Source organism: Alternaria incomplexa (genome assembly GCF_024043165.1).
Source record: "Alternaria incomplexa strain BMP 0042 chromosome Unknown scaffold_22, whole genome shotgun sequence".
NCBI classification, from domain to species: domain Eukaryota; kingdom Fungi; phylum Ascomycota; class Dothideomycetes; order Pleosporales; family Pleosporaceae; genus Alternaria; species Alternaria incomplexa.
The window spans coordinates 212106-228984 of NW_026249871.1; the positions used below are offsets into that span (position 1 = coordinate 212106).

The 16879-nt window shown below is 53.2% G+C and overlaps 4 protein-coding genes across 4 annotated transcripts; 1 reads left to right on the forward strand and 3 right to left on the reverse strand.

Annotated features, from left to right (window-relative positions):
* Positions 1 to 550: 550 nt before the first annotated feature.
* Positions 551 to 2263, forward strand: J4E90_010469 (uncharacterized protein; the record flags this gene model as incomplete). The annotated part of the gene is made up of 1 exon (XM_051439981.1): positions 551 to 2263. The coding sequence occupies one exon, from the start codon at positions 551 to 553 to the stop codon at positions 2261 to 2263; it is 1713 nt and encodes a 570-aa protein (XP_051286203.1).
* A 3317-nt stretch (positions 2264 to 5580) lies between these two features.
* Positions 5581 to 6333, reverse strand: J4E90_010470 (uncharacterized protein; the record flags this gene model as incomplete). The annotated part of the gene is made up of 1 exon (XM_051439982.1): positions 5581 to 6333. One exon carries the CDS (start codon positions 6331 to 6333, stop codon positions 5581 to 5583), a length of 753 nt encoding a protein of 250 aa, XP_051286204.1.
* Positions 6334 to 8290: 1957 nt separating this feature from the next.
* On the reverse strand, positions 8291 to 13324 carry J4E90_010471 (uncharacterized protein; the record flags this gene model as incomplete). The annotated part of the gene is made up of 1 exon (XM_051439983.1): positions 8291 to 13324. The coding sequence occupies one exon, from the start codon at positions 13322 to 13324 to the stop codon at positions 8291 to 8293; it is 5034 nt and encodes a 1677-aa protein (XP_051286205.1).
* A 1392-nt stretch (positions 13325 to 14716) lies between these two features.
* Positions 14717 to 16540, reverse strand: J4E90_010472 (uncharacterized protein; the record flags this gene model as incomplete). Its single annotated transcript, XM_051439984.1, has 1 exon — positions 14717 to 16540. The coding sequence occupies one exon, from the start codon at positions 16538 to 16540 to the stop codon at positions 14717 to 14719; it is 1824 nt and encodes a 607-aa protein (XP_051286206.1).
* Between the last annotated feature and the right edge of the window lie 339 nt (positions 16541 to 16879).

Sequence of the window (16879 nt, forward strand, 5' to 3'; positions counted from 1 at the left end):
TGTGCTTACATAACGACGGCCAGTGCGCTATCGTTAGCGTCCCCGCGCGTTCGCTCCTTCGCGTTTACTCATCAACAATCCATTTCAAATCATCCTCCAGCGGACTGGAGCCCGTGATTTGCGGACGAACACGATCGGCTCCCCAGAAACCCCTGGAATAATGGCCTCTTTCTGCTCGAGACTAGGTCAGGTCATGCATCAACACCCTGCCATGCCGCCGTGAAACAGCTCAATCGCCGCATCACTCAACGGCCCGACTCTGAACAGCACAGCAACATGAAAGCACAATTTCCACGTCCATTCTGCGTGCGGTCCGAACGCAACACATATATGACATCCCGGTGATAACGGGCTTGATATGTTTCGAGCGCATCCATGAAGATCCGGAGGGGTGGATTTATATGCTCACTGCAAGGAGGCTGTAGTAACCACAGCAATCAGTCGTTCCTTCGCCCACCCAGCCTACCTTTCGTGCATTTGCGCACGTATCCATTCTTTACCAGAGCATTGCTCGTCCACGTTCATTTTCCATCCATATCTCATCTCGAAGATGAGGCATTTTCACCAGTTGCTCGCCGCTGGAGCGGGCTTTTCTTCAATTGCGCAGGCCGTCAACACTCTCATCGATGTTGGCTACGCGAAGTACCAGGGAGCCGTCGTTGACTCTGAGCTTGGCGTCTCTGCGTGGAAAGGCATCCAGTATGCGGCGCCTCCTACCGGCGAACGACGCTTCGCAGCCCCGCAGGACCCTATCGTCTCCGGACTCATCAACGCGACTAGGCACGGCGCAACATGCCCACCCAACCGTCCGGATGATTGGACCATTTCTGGAGCTACTGATCGCTTCCACGTCGCAGAAGACTGTCTTTACCTGAGCGTCTATGCGCCTTCCGAGGCCAAAGTCGACTCGAAGCTGCCAGTGGTGGTTTTCTTCCAGGGAGGAGGCTTCTCATCGCAGTCCAGCGCGAACTGGGATCCTACGGAGATCGTCTCCGATGGTCAGGTCGTCTTCGTTCAGTTCAGCTACCGCGTGGGTCTCTACGGTTTCCTCAGCAGTGAAGCGGTCAAGGCTGGAGGTGGCGACGTCAATGCTGGACTTCGCGACCAGATCAAGCTCCTTGAGTGGGTCAAGGAACACATTGGACAGTTCGGCGGCGACCCTGACCATGTTGTCCTTGATGGAGTCAGTGCTGGCGGATCTTCTGTTGCACTCATGCTAGCGGCCAACACCGGCAAGGAGCTGTTCGCTGGTGGCATCATGGAGTCGGGCGGGTGGGTCACGATGCGCACCCCAGAACTGGGCGAGGAGCAATATCAGTGTCTGCTCGAAGACAAGGGCTGTGCCAATGCGACAAACGGCCTGTCTTGCCTGCGCGCGTTGAATGAGTCGGCTATCCGAACTTCCAACTGCTGGTTCAACCCCAACATCGACGGTGAGCTCTACACCGACTCACTCGTCAACCTTTTCGAACAGGGCAAGTACGCCAAGGTTCCGACCATTATGGGAACCTGCGCCCAAGAAGGCACCAAATACAACGCACCAGAGGATCTCAACACCACAGCCGATGCCGTCAAATGGGTAGCCAACCAGGACCCAAGTCTCAGCAACTCTTCCATCTCCATCCTTGATGATCTCTACATGAAGCCCAAGAAGCCTACGTTCCCCGGCAAAGGTCTTTACTGGCGCCATGCCGCTGATGCCATCGGCGACATTGGCACCCACTGCCCCACACGCAACATCCAAAACGCAATTGCAGCCGACGACGTACCAACATGGAACTACAAGTACGCCGTACAAGACCCTGCCGACGAGGCCGCTGGCTACGGCGCCTGGCACACCGTCAACGCCTACGCTTTCTGGGGCGTAAAACGCACCGACAACAGCGAGCCAGCCAGCTACTTCACCACCAACGCGCCCATCATCCAACAGGTTCGCAGCTACTGGACGAGCTTCATCCGCAATCTCGACCCCAACACTGATCGTGCCGAACGCGCTGTCGAGTGGAAGCCGTACACTGGTTCCAAGTCGCGTGAGAGGCTGTTCATCCAGACTAACAACACGAAGATGGAGCGTATGAGCCCTGCGCAGGCGCTTAGGTGTGATGTTGTTAGGCCAATGAGCGATAACCTTGGGAAGCCTGTTGCTAAGGGTGTTGTTACGAACTTTGATGCGAAGTTGGCGAAGAAGGTTAAGGGTGCTAGTGAGAGTACTGCGTGGAAGAAGGGTAGGAAGGATGCCAGGGAGTTTGCGCGGGACTACTGAGAAGATTGATGACACATGAATAGACGCTGGTCGAGCAGGTCTGCCTTTATGCGAGGTTTCTGAGCATCTTACTCGTTCTTGTTGTATATATTTTTGAGACTTAAACCTTCTTTCCACCTTCTACAAATAAAGCCTGAACAGGTCTAGAGTCTACATCCTCGTTCGATTACCTGCTTTGCATGTTTTTGTGTTGATCTAGGCCGCGGACCAGGTTTGGTTGTTCCCAGGCTTACATATTCCTCTTTCTGCTGCAGAGACGCCACACCTTTTTTATCTTCGGATCCGCTATACACCATGCTGAGCTTCCTGAATCCATGGCCTGTATGCGTACAAGACTCAGATTTCTACTTATCGTGTTTACAGTGCATTGCATTGCCTATCGTGCGACGGTTGCTAGATACACAGATCACCATCAAGACGCTACGAGATGTTCAGACCAAAGTAAGTCTTTCCATCTTGACTCCTTCGAGGCGCAAGAAAACCGATGGATCGCTTCGCTGCCACTGTCTTGACGTATGCTTGTACCCTGGACCAGTCTGCTTAGTATCGAGCACCTCGTCTACCGGCAGATCTATCTGAGCGTCCCAATATCCAATACGTTTCCATGTACCTTCTTTTTCACCGGGAATCAGCGCTAGGCCTGCTAAAATGCTTGACGGAAAGTAAGGAACCCGCGTCTCAACCAGAAGAGCCAGCAGAACTCTCTCTGGAGGCTGGGTGTGATATTCGATATCATCACACTGTAAGGTAGTCCAGGTGTGTTTTTCACATTCAGGGGGCCTGATGTAGAAAGATGCAAGCTTCTCCTTCAAGCAAAGACACTCAGCGTGCAAAGGATCGTCGCTTACTACTCGGGTTTCCTCGAACGTAGGTAGTTGTAGTGTGATATGCAGTCCAGAGAAGTCGTGATATGCTGTTGGAGGCATCATATTGACAGGCCAGCCCGACCATTGGAAGGAAGAAAGCTGCGCTAAGAATAGTAAGTCACTGGCTTGGAATCCGTCGCCATGACTGTTCGGACTCCAGTAACCGTATCGATCAAAGTACTTGAGCGGGTGATCCACGTAAAGATGGCTCGAGAGCCACGACCAGGACGGTACCTTTTTTGATCCATGCTCACGTATCGATTTAGATATTGGCAATCTCTCCCCGTCTTTATCCCAGTAAGGCTCGGCACTTATATACCACAGTAAACCTTCAGGAAAGGATTCTGCCCAGATACCGGCAAGATACGTAATCTGTGCTTCAGCCTGGAAGGCGCGGGCGACACCAGCAAAGGCGACAGGTCTATCACTGGGTACGGTTAGATCCCTCGCTCTGTATTCCCAAACTAGGTCTTTCCAGTTTCCGAAATACTCCAGGACGTGCTCATAGTCTGCAAACGAGTTTGAAGTATTACGTCTGTGCGCAACATGACTTGCTAGAAGATGCGATTTCTGCGTAATCTTCCGGTTTTTGTAGCCATCACTACGGTTGTAAAGCCGGGTTTCAGTCTTTGGAAGCCATGACCCCGCCAGCTCATCGCAGAACTCCTCCACGCACTCCCACATGAGGGTTTGGTGTCCGTAGAATACTGTGCGTGGGCTTAAAAGATGCTCCTGGAGAGTCCATGCTCGCTGAGACATAGGCCATTCGTGGTAATTGAATCTAGATGTGAATATCTCGCGCTCTCCGGGAGCTGCGGGACCAGACACATACCGGCCCGGAGAAGCGACGATGTAGATCCCTTCGCTGGTCCTAGATGCCTTACGGATGACGCAGGGGCTCATGGTCCTCGGGTCTTCCCGTGTTTTAACGAGACCTCTTCCGGGCGGAAACAAGAAGGCTATGCTGCAGATCGCATTGCTATAAACTGAAGTCATTGAGGCGGATTCGATTTCCCAGTCTGATGGTGAGTCTTGAATAATACACAGTACATCCACCCACAGGTACCGGAAGCCAGTGTGGCGAACGATTCTCAAGGCTTCGACGAATATAGCAGGTAGTTCCGACCATGGTATTGCGACTTGGAATTCGTCAAGCCTTGATAGTGTCAGGCGAAGACGATGGGGCGCATCTCCCCAGACATGGCTGAGTGTAAGGTATTGTAGGTCTGTAATGGTACCGGTATCGCATCGTAATCTCACGCCGTCGGATATGAGTTCCAGTAGTCGGGTCGGCCGCTGGGATGACGCTGACAAGCTCGAGGCGCAGCTAGAACAGCTCCCGTGCGTTCGGATACAAGCATTGAGCCACGTATTGATCTGATCCAAATTGGCAACGGGCTGGCTCGGTACGCTCTGCTTTTGTTCTGGCGCGTCGAACTCATGGTTACTCGATCCTAAATTGTCAAATGGCTTCGCTAAAAGTTTGGAAACACCTGCTTACCATCGAAACATTTCAGGTACATTGACGCCCATCGATACTGAACACATTTGGTACCACCTAGACCCAGGATCAGAGGCAAGTGGCCGGGCGGTTTTCTTGTCCTATCTTTGCATATCATGAATTCTACAGGTCCGTTGTGATCTAATTTATGGTAATCTAGTATAGAGAGCACCATTGCACACAAGTGGCAAGCATCCCTTGACTGCAACAATTGCGCAACGGTGGAAAAGTGGGCCGGATTGGGATATTCATCTCGGACGTCGTGTATGTCGTCGATACCATCCTTGACCCATCTTAAGAAATTCCAGCCATCGACAAAGCTTTTACAGCGATCGCAAAGTTGGTGCAGTATGACCGAATCTTTTGCGTCCGTTTGCGTCCGATCTTCCGCGTAGCCGCCCACGAACTCTGTGTCGTCAATATGGGAATCTGAAATCGTTGACATTGCGCCAGAATGGGTTGTATCAGGCGCGACGAGGGAGGTCGAGGGCTGTTTTGTGGTGTAAAGATGGATCGCGAGGTGGTGCATCGCATCAGGCAACCCCGCGTGAGCACCCATGCAACTGTGCCACATGCACGCATGAGCTCGCTTTTCTTGGCTGTACCCATGACCAAAGACGCACTCTGAGGCTAAAATTGCACTAACTTGTAAGGATACATCCACATGCAACATGATCCATATGTCCAGTGTACGTTTTGGGGTTCCATCGTAGATTTGTACGGCGCAACTCTGAACAAACGAGCTTCCCAACTTTGTAGTTCCTCCGATAACTAGCTATTTGAGTAGATACGTTCCATCTCGCTCACTACCAACACTGCGTCTGTTTAAACCCAGACCGAACTTCGTAGCGGGCTTCACGCATAGACTATAGGAAATCTCGTTTAAAATGTTTATCAGCGCATCACTACCTTGATATCCCCTCACTTGAGACGCATAATGTGAGCGTCATCTAAACCAAAGTAATAGTCTCAATCTTCACTCCTTCGAGACGTAAGAAGATGGACTCCGCTTCCCATGTGTCATCGCCCAGATTAACCCACGCTTTCCAGTAACCGATGCGCCTCCATGTGCCACTTTCAACCCCGGGTGCCAATGCCAGTCCCTGTAAATCGTGACGGTAGTTGAGATCCACCTCTTCGGCAACGAGAGCTATGCGTACGTCTGCCGGGGGTTGATATAATGTTTCGAGATCGTCGCAGTGGTAAGAGGCTGCCAGACGCTTTGTGTCGAGCCCAAGGCATGAAGCTAAGTCCTCCTCGAGACTGTCACAGCTTAGTCTATGACAGTTGTGTTCGCCATATGGCTCCTTGGGAAGGATCGTGGAGGTATGAGTTGCGAGTTCGAGTGTGATCCGTAAGCCGTCAAAGTCGTAGTAGGCTGTTGGAGGAGAGTAGTTGACCGGCTCTTTTGGCCATCTAAAGCACAGGAACTTTGCCTCGTATAGATCAGGGTTCCATCTTTTACTACCTCCTCCAGGAATGACAACATCGCAATGCACATAGATGGGACCGACCAACCATGACCATGTTGGTACGGGTTTTGATGGTGGCTCCCGAATCAAGAAAGGCTCAGCCATCTTCCGCACCTTCGCGGTCTCGATATACCACAATAAAGATCGTGGTAAATGTTCCTTCCACGTTCCCGCGAGATACGTGAATCCGTTTTCGGACTGGAGGGCTCGTGCTATCCCGACGATAGCCATGATTCGATCGTTTGCATGAGAGAGATTTCTTCTTCTGTAGTCTCTTATCAGCCTTGCCCACTGAGGGAAGATTTCAAGTCTCTCCACTTTTCTTTCAAGCCTTGCATCTAGAATTGTCGATGGTGTCGCTGTCTGATTCGGCTGGAAGCGACGCCTATGTATATTGGGTTTGAAAGCCACGAGGCTGCTGTCAGCCTGAGGGCCCGAAAAGGCCAGCTCGTCGTAAAATTTAAGCCCGCATTCCCACATGATGGTACGGTGGCCATATAAAATCGTACGAGGACTCAATAACTGTTCTTGTAGAACCCAAGCCCTCGATGATAAGGGCCAGTTGCTGGATATGAACCTTGATATCTTTTCCTCCTTGGGAACAATGTAGATACCACGCACCCAAGGGGTGCCGCGGACGATACAAGGTGTTAATGCTCGTGGATCGTCTCTGACCTGGCAGAAACCAACATCGGGTGGGAACAAAAACGCGATTGTACAAACAGCGTTATTGTAGACTGCAGACATCATATTCGCTTCATTTGTCCAGTCAATCGTAGAGTCCTGTATGATGCAAAGTGAATCCAACCAGAGGTACGAAAACCCTAGACCACGCGTGATTCGAATGGCCTCGTTGAAAATACTTGACAGCCTGTGCATGGGCACGGCCTCTTGAAACTCCTGCAGTGCTGAAGTCGTCAACAGGAGTCGTGTCGAGTGATCTTCGCCCCACATGTGACTGAGCGCTAAGTATTCGAAATTGTCTATGGTTTGTGGGTCACATCGAAGCCTGGAACCGTTTTCGTTAAGTTCAAGGATCCGTGTGGGTCGGTATCCTTTCGAGTTCAGTCCTGGATACCAGTTGTTGCATATGTCATGCTTTGCACGACAATTGCATAGCCATCTCTGCATTTGGGCTAAGTTGCCGGTCGGTTGACGTGGTGTATGCTTTCTCGCGAATGGAAATTCGAATCTGTACTTGTCGTTTCGATTTATGAATCCTACCATGGGTCACATATGCACTTCGAATAAGTTGTAATCGGGGTGTACTTACCACCGGAACTTTTATGTATTACTACACAATCAGGGCTAAGAACACGACCGTTCAGCAACAAGGACATTCCTAGTGTGGATCTAATGTTATGTGGTTCCCAGAAGGATGGGAGACCGATTTGGCACACCAAAGGCTCCTTCAACGGTATGCTATCATGTTCTTTGATATGCGAGTATAGCATCTCGCACAAATGACAAGCATCTCGAGACTCCATCATTTCCGCCAGGGTGCACAACTCATATCTCTCATACCCACTAGACGGTTCCAGTCCCCTCGTTGCCCCAAACCAAGCGTGCGATCTGTCCCACGTATCGAACATCTGACGGCACCGACCGCAAAGCCGATGAAGGGGTACCGAGCCCTCCGGAGTGGAGTCATCCTGAGATTCCGTCCGCATTGGTGCCTCATCATCGGGAATTTCCGTCATCGTCTGGATCCCGTGGTGTATCCCGTAGTGGTTGGTGTATCGCAAATGACAGGTATTCCGTTGTCGAATGGAGAACAGGATAAAGAGTCAGACTTGGGTAAAAGTGGGAAGAAGAGGAAGAGGAGGGGGAGGAGGAGGAGGAGGAGGAATGGAGATGCTCAGCGCCTGAAGCGGAAGATAACAGACGTCAGCTTTCACAGCCACAGAACAGGCAGGAAGTGACGAGGCTGAGTATGACGACATACTACCTACACATGCTTGGCGACGTTGTACAACACGAGATAGTAAGTAAGCGAGGACAAAACAAGCACGCACTGCCATCTCAAAACACGCGCAAAAGTGCATGACCAGATTCAGCCATGAGCTCGCGATCAAATTTGACAGCACAAGGAGGGAAGTCTGATCGATCACCTTGACAGAACATATCATCACGTGCACAAAAACCAATAAAGTCGTTAAAGAAATACATTCCAACCCCCACCTCACCCCTACCTCTTCACATCCCCAAACCCACGACTAAGAATCCTATTAACATCGCCACCATCCTGCACACCCTCTTGACCCACAACCTCAACCCGATTCCTAATCAAATCCTTAATCTCACCCTCCCTCCTCCGCTCCTCTCTCTCCTTCTCGCTCTCTTCTTGCCCTGCCCCAACAACCCCACTCCCTAGCCCACCACCACCACCACCAACCCCATCACCGACCCCACCCTTCCTATCCCAACCCATCTGCAACTCCCCACTACTAGCCTCCTCAAACCTCCTCTTAACCCCCGGATCCCGCTCCAACGCCTGAAAAACATGCGTATCGCTCGTCCACCACGCAGCCGCCCCGCTCTTCACCGCAAGTTCGAAGACGATAACCGCCAAGAGGATGAGCACGAGACACAGCCACCAACTCCAGGAGGAGCCGAAACCGCGGAGGAAAGTGTCGCGGACGTAGTAGATTTTGTTGCTAGGGTTGTAGACGGAGGAGAGGATGATGTTCCAGAGGAACCAGCCGCCGATGGAGAGGAGGAGGGCGAGGGCGTTGGTTAGGGTTTTGGTGTGTGTTTCTATGAATCTGTGGCGAACGTCAGTGAGCCATTTCTGTTTTTGAGGGGGGAAAGGGCAAAGAAGGGAAGGGAATACATACTGCATCTTCAACGCAATCAACCAAACCGCCGCCGTATACGTAATACTCCCCATAGCAAAGATACTATTATCCTCCGTCCAAAGCGCATCCCCATACAATCCCAACATGCAAAAATACACCAGCATCGCCTCACCACTCGCCATGAACATCCACCACAGATACACCTTAAAGTTGAACCCGCCGTTCACCTGACCAATAGTATAAAGTTCAGGAACAGCAAGCAGCGTACTCGCACTGAGATCCTTCTCAAACACGCCCATGAAGATGACGGGTAAGGAGGTGAACAGCGTGTTGAACATACTCAGACTCCAGCTCTCGTACAGACTCGTCCCTGTATAACCCACGGAACGCTGGAAAAGCGCTTGCGTGAGGTAGAAAAGAAGTTCTTTCCAAAACGTGCCGACGGTGTATTTGCACGTGCGTATGTAATTCCAACGTCCATGCACCAGGAGTAATTTAGTTAGGAACCTGAATTGCGCGATACTGTAATCACTCGTTCTCGCCGCCTGTAATCCTTCTTTTCCGGTAATGCCGATGCCCACGTGGGCTTCTTGGATCATGGCGATGTCGTTTGCGCCGTCGCCGATAGCGAGTGTGATACTCTTCTTCACGCGCTTGCGGATAGATTTTACGAGTTGCGCTTTTTGGCTGGGGGAGGCGCGGCAGCAGATTACGGAGGAAGCGAGGATGGCGAGGGAGTGGAAGAGCGTGTCTAGGGTTGGGGAGGATGTGATGCGGGAGAGTGTCTGGCCGTCTACTACGACGACGGAGTGGGCGACTGTTCCGCTGGTGATGGCCTGGATGGCGGAGGTGATGGTTTGTTCGACGAGGCCGGTTTCGTGGTCGAGGACGGTCACGGTGCTGAACTCTTTGATTAGACGGCACGAGTAACCGATATTGATGGCGGTTTCGCGCTTGTCGCCTGTTAGCATCCACATTTTGATCTGGGCGCGGCGCAGCTTGTCGATGGCTTCTGGGACGCCGGCTTGTAGTTTGTCTTCGATGGCGGTGGCGGCGCAGAGGTCGAGGTCTTGCTCGATCAGATCGCCGGCTTCTTCGATGAGACGGGTGCGGTCGACTAAGCTGGTAGTGGCGGAGAGGTAGGTCGCTTTCCAGGATTGGTATTCAGATTCATGCATGAAGCGGTAGCCGTAGAGGAGGGTTCGGAGGCCTTCGGTGGCGAATTCGTTGATATGTTGGAGACAGCGTTCGATGACTAGGGTGTCGTCGCCAGCTACACCTTCGTCGACCATGGCTTCCATGTCTTCTAGTTGCATTGAGCTTCGGGCTGAGGAAAAGGCCATGCTGAAACGATCGAGACCGGACTGGCGAGGTGTTATCATGGGTGTCTGCATTGGCGAGTCTTCGTCCAGAGACGACATGTCCATGCGGTCGTTCTCGCGCTCGCGAAGCCACTGGTCTACTTCATCTCTTGCTGACATGGAGCCTCGTCCGCCCACACTGTGAGCGAAAGATGGACGACCTAGGTTGAGACTAGCCCTCGTGGCCTGACCGATAGTCATACTTTTCCGGCCGCCGACACTGCTCATACGACCGGCCACACTACTCCGTCGCTCAGCATGTTCGCTCATCCGCGCAATCGCATGTTGAGCCTCCATGCTCTTGCGGATGTTAGCACGACGCTCGATCTCAACCATCTTCTTGTTCGCCAGCGTAGCCAGCTTCAATCGCTGCATGACAATGGAGTCGGCGCCCTTGCAGATGATGCATATCCTGCCATCGGGGAAGCGCAAAATGATGGACATGCGCTTTCGCTTGCTGGAGAACTCGATGACATCCAGAATCTCATAGACCTCTGAGACAGCCTCTCCGTCAGAACCGGATGGCATGATCTTGAGGGTAATGGTGTGAACATCGCGGTTGATCAACAAGAAACCCATGTCTTGCGCTGCCTGGACTAGTGCAAGCTCATCCGGAGAAGAAGCCATAAAGTGTGTCTTGCCGTCTTCTTGAATCTCAGGCAAGCAAGTGTGGCATAGCGCCAACGAGAGAAGGAACATGCGAGCTTTCTTCGAGAACGGGGTGTGAGGTTTCCGCTGGATGTACCGTAGCATGTCCTGTGTACGCAGTTCTCGCGATGTCTTGCCTGGTTTCGCACTTGACTGCCAATTCGACGGTCCCCCTTCCCCAGGGCTCTCCAGCTGCTCAATCGTCTCAATCGCTGGCGTCGTGGGTTCGTCATTCGCTACGTCCTTGGCTGATCTCACACTCTTCCTACTCTTCGCAGGCTGCTTCCCCTTCTTCCTCGTCTTGTGAATCAGCTTCTTCTTCTTGTCTTCCTTCAGATCAGCATCATGCAACCAGCTCACACCCGCTACACTAAGCTTCCGGAACTTCATCGAGTTATCCGTAAGCGTACCCGTCTTATCCGAGAAGATGTAGCTAATCTGACCAAGTTCTTCGTTGATGGTCGACGTCCTCGGCTCACACGGCGTATCGGAGATAGGGTCGTACATGTCGATGTCGGTATGCAGGAAGAACATTTGTGCCAACTTGACGATCTCCAGACTGACGTAGAGGGACAGCGGAATCATGGTGTTGAACATGATGATGAAGGATGTGAAGCTGGGGAAGAAGGCGACGGAGGAACCGCGGAGATACCACATGTCGTCCTCGTTCTTCTGCCAAATCTTGTAGGCTACGGCATTGAAGATTGACAGAGCTATGACAAAGACCACGATGAGAATAACGATGCGGTTAACGAGGCCTTGCAGGGCTGGTGCTTTGATACGGGGGTTCTTGTTCGAGTTCATCCGGATGCGACATTCTTCTCCGGAGTAGATGACCATGCCGATTGCATCGGGTGTGTTTCGTAAGATACTGCCTCGGAAGATGATCTCGCTGAGAGTCAGTGGCGCTTGCTTCTCATCGACCATCACGCGGCCTTCAAAGCTGTACAAGTCCCGGTTCGGATCTTCGACAACAAACTCGACTTTCGTCTTCAAGACGTCCTCCTGATCGATGATGGTCTTGGAGATGGAAGCCGGCGTTTGCTTGCTTTTGAGATTCGTCTCCCCATCCAGCGCCATCGTCTCAACAAACGCCACATTATTCTCCCCATCCGTATGAAGAAGCGCCATATCCGCAGGCGCAGCGTCGTTCCTCTCAAGTTTGATGATATCACCAACATTGATATCCTGCCACTTGATCGTCTCCCACTGTAGTGTCTCAGAACTAGGACTGGAACGCAACACCTTCGCCTCTCTCATATTCTCCGCCTTGTCCAATCTCCACCTCCTCAAATCATCGTATCCTTCCTTCGCAATGGAAAGGGTAACAAAAAACAGCAGCGGTACTATCGTCGTAAACTGGCCCGTCGTACTAAGCCCGGGTATCATTTGCAAAATGGAAATAACAAGAAAGTAAAAGTTGGCGAGTTTGGAGAACTGGGCCACGAGTTGGCGGGGGATAAAGTTCCATGCTGAGTAGCGCGTGGAGCGGATCCAGTTGCTGGTGTAGGGTTGCTCGGTACGTTCGTCTGTGAGGGGGTCTTTGCGCGTGGGATCGAGGTGGATGTGTCGGCCGTCTTTGCTGGGTGGGACATCTTTGATGCGGAAGACGAATTTGCGGGCTTGCTCTGCGAGATCCTTCGTCTGTTTGACTATTTGTGATCGCCGGCTTGGACCCTTGCTCTCCAACCAGGGAAGTGCGATTGGCCCTTCTCCCAACTTCGACTTTGAGATGTCCGAGGCTGACGAGGCGTAGTCCAAGTGCTCTGGCGTGACAGTAATGACGGCATCCCCAGACTTGCGCGACGGCGCATGCCCACTGGAGCCTTCCGCCTGTCCCATCATAGGTTGTGACCTTCCAACGCCCTCCTCCAATTCGATTTGTGTATCCGGTGATTGCGCGGTATCGTGGACATTCCTTCGAAACAGCGCGCTGCGTAGCGAGTACCCGCGGTTGCGAGAAGTGGGCGAGAGCGGCGATCGAGAGGCGCCATTCCGTGGAGGTAGTTGTGAACGTGAAGATGAAGCCTCGGCGTGATCTTCTGGAGAGACCTCGCGCGTGTTTATGGACAAGTCTGGCGTTCCAGGTCTTTGCTTGCCGCCAGAACTCTTCCCAATGTGTGCAATCTCGTCCCTGCCATTGCGCTCGATATCCGTCGAGAAGCGAACGCGCGGCGACTCTTCAGTTGTCAGGCGCGCAATCGACGGGCGTGCCGTATTCTCCACCGCCGAAGTCCTCGATCGTGGCGCATCGTCGCCGTCGCTGGAAGTGTCTATCGCATACGGAGGGTTTGCGCTCTGTGCCGTGGGAGCCAGGCCATCCTCGTCGTGGGATGCGGAATGACGCCTTCTTACTCCTCCGCTACCTCCAATCCCAGCACTCGATGCATCGGAAGCATCTCCAGGCTGCGACATGATTTCCAGTCATTCCCTATTGTCGTGTACGCTGTTGTCCTACCGAAGGGTGCTGCAAATCGAAGGAAATCCCCAGCCTTTCCCGCAGAGTCCGGTCTAGCGGCTTGTCCACGCGGGTATTACGACGTCGATGCCCGCGCTGGGGGCCTTTGCGTCTTGGACTTTACGCGGCGCCGGCGATATTACAATCAATACAAATGCGAATTACAACTTTCATATTGCGGTGCGCAAACATAGGTGCAAACAAGGCGCAAACAGTACCCTTCCCTGTCGTTCATTCGAAAACGCGCGAGCAACGCGGACAGTACCAAGGTCCCTGGTCCACCTGGGCAGCCCTGTTCCTTCAGCCCACCACATGATGCCCATCCATGCAGCTCCCCAGGCTATTTTAGGACTGACGTAGCTGGGGCTAACTCCACCAACTCCAGCTCCGCCCCCATCGCAGTAGTGCCGTCTCCCCTCTTGAGTGGGCTTGGGACTTGCATATGGGCGTTTCCACAGAGCCTTACTACGATACAAATATAACATTACTATTGCATGACTACACCTATCAAGGGAGTAGACGCACACATCCGCCCCTCCTCCTCCCCCACCCACCCGGGAGCCTGCATATGCGCGCTTCCCCAGAGCCATGTCTGCTTCTTCCGCAGTTTGCAGTTCATCGATCAGCGAAAAAGGAAGATCTAACCCCGCAGCTCTGGGTCGCATTCCGGGCTGGCGCGAACGCAACGTATCACATATGGCTTAAGTGTGCAGCTGATGTCCCACCAATCACGTTTAGTTGACGCAACGACAGCAGTCATCGCTGACTACATCAAAATACGAGTGTGAAGTTCATGATGTATTAGTTCTATCTCGATTATACATGCCGCTAATCAAATGCAAAGGATCTGCCAGATTACTTCGCTCACAAAAGTACTCGCTTCAAGAACAGATATACAAGCTATCCAAGATGCATTTGCCATTCAATTGCACCAAAACGCACTACTCACTACTCCAGAACCCTGGCTTTTTACGACCAATATGCTAATAATGCTTCGCTCCAAATGATATGGTATAGTTTCGTTCCCTGTCTCTCTCTCGCTTTCGCCTTTGCAGGCCCAACTCTCTCTCTCATTCTCACTCTCACACAAGTCTCCAACCCCCTTAGATTTCCTCTTTCCTCCGCTGCCAAAGAAGAAGCCATTCTGGGTAGTAGTAGGAACTTGCTTTGTGGTATCCCGGTAGTCGTGTCGCTCATTAAGTATTGCACCTTTGAAAGATTATAAGAAAAAGACATAGAAAAAAGCAGTGTGCCCAGCGCCATGCAATATGCAGCCAGATGATGAAGAAACCAACTTGGCGATGATGATTGGTAAAAGAGGATTAGAGAAGAAGGACTGTCCGCGTGTCCTACGACGCAGCAACGCACCAGTGGCGGTGGAAAACCCACGCGCTCTTCTGGCATTCTTTGCTGCAGTACTTGGTCCGCCGGCACCGACGGCACTTGGCGAACTGGCGGGTGTATTCTTCCCACTTGCCGCACTTGTAGTATGCGCACTGTCGGATGCCGCCTCGAGAGTCGTCTTTCCGGCATAGGTTGCGCATAACAACGCTGGCCCAGTACTGCATGTCGGACGAGTGGTGTCGTACGGTGAACTGCTCAACCAGGGGGAAGATGTTAAAGTCATCTGGAAGTTCGTATTCCTCAAGCTCCTCCTCTTCTTCCTCTACCTTGGGTGTCGAGGCTTCTCCATCAAGTAGCTCGGTGCCAATCTTCAGCTTGGGCACCAGATGCGAGTTCTGGAAGTAGGACCGGAGGTTGCAGTATTTCGACACGTAAGCGAGTAGTTGTAGAGACATGAGCACGTCTTCGTCCCGGGGCATGGCTGCGAGCACGCTAGCTGACGCGTTGCGTTCTTGCTGGTATCTTGGTAGCCAGGGAGGCGGTGGGTTTGTGTTGACGACGTTGATGGTGGGCGGCATCGGGGAGAACCCGGTGATTGGGTTGTTCGGCGGGGTGTTGGTGGGGTTGATCAGACTGCCATCGAGCGCTGGACGGTGAGTAATGTTGAACGTCTCGTTGTTCTCGTCTGTGCCTTCCGACGGAGCAGCGATGGGGACTGGTGTGTTGCCAGCATCCAGCATCTCTGCGTTGTCGACAATGTCGGCCATGTTGATCTCGTTGTTCTGAATGCCGACGATAGGCTCATTCACAGACGGACCCGCCGCTGTTGCAGCCTCTGCAGACATGTCATCTTGTTGTGCTTCGAGGTCCGACTCGCCAGATACAGACAACTGGTGCCGGATGGAGGGTCGGCGGCGCGTCCGGGCTAGCCCCGCTCTTGGGCTCGTCTGGCGTGCCTGTGGGGCGCTCGGTGTTGTCGGTGACTCTGGTTGGGAAGTGATCTCCCCTTGCAGGGCGGGGAGCATGGAAGGAAGGCGATCCGCATCTCGCACCGGCCGTAGCGCAAACGCGTCAGGTGTTGCTTCCATGGAGGGTAGCGCCGTGACCAATGGCTGGCCGAGGTTGCGGGTGTTGTTGCCGGGAGTGCCAAACAGCTGTGCCCGGCTTTCGTGGCTGCGATGGTGATGGTGGTGGGGAGGTCGGCCGCGTGCAAATGTCGTCCGCTCAGGAGGGGAGCTCAGGGAGAAGGCGGGAATGGGCGTCGCGTCGGCCAAGGGTGCGTCCGTTGGCTGGGGTATCTCAATGGGGGGAGGGATGATGCGCCGTGATCGATCGGCTCGGTGTGAGGAGCTCGACGCAACCTCGCCGGTTCGCGAGGAGTGGTGTCGGCTCGATGCACCGAGACGTGCAGATTTGTGAAACTCAACCTCAGCGCGTGCCCGCATCTTGTCGATGACCTTGATGTAGTTGTCGAGAATGGAGGCAATGACGGGAACCATGTCGGCCTCAACCACACGCGTCCTGACGTTCTCGGAGCCGCGTACGCCAATGTTGAAGATGCATTGGAAGGCGAGGTTCCACTTCCACATGTCCATCATGTCCTTGCTCCGGCCCTCCTTGAGGATGCATATCAGGCGCTCGATGCCGCCATCGACGGTAAGAATGTCCCGTATGCGGGCCGAGGAGGTTGTGAGGTAGGCGAGGTGGTTGAGTGAGTTGATGAGCGGGAGCGTCGATGTGCAGTCGAGAGCGCGGCGGTCGTAGAGGGCGGTGGTGATGCCGACCGACGCCTTGTTGGCGTTGGGGATGCTGAAGTTGACTTCGCGCATGTTTGGAGCTGTGTGGTGCCGTGGCTGGGTGGATGGGCGGGAGCTGGGTGGTGGAGAGGTGCAGGACTAGTGTCGCATGTGGTGGGCAGCAAGCAGGAGGGTTTGGCTGCAGGCTGGGAGGGAGCAAACAGCGGAGCCCGGGGTGAGAGGAGAAGCAGCCAGTTGTTTGTTGATGCTTCAGGCTCGGACGCAATAGAGGGGCCCGTGTGGTGGTGTGCTCAGCGGTGCTCAGACGGCGCTTCACAGCAAACGTGTGCTCGAGGGCGGAAGGAACCCGACAAGGCGGTGACGACGGACCACAGCCAGACTCGGACGAGACGAGGCTACTACGGCTGTTGG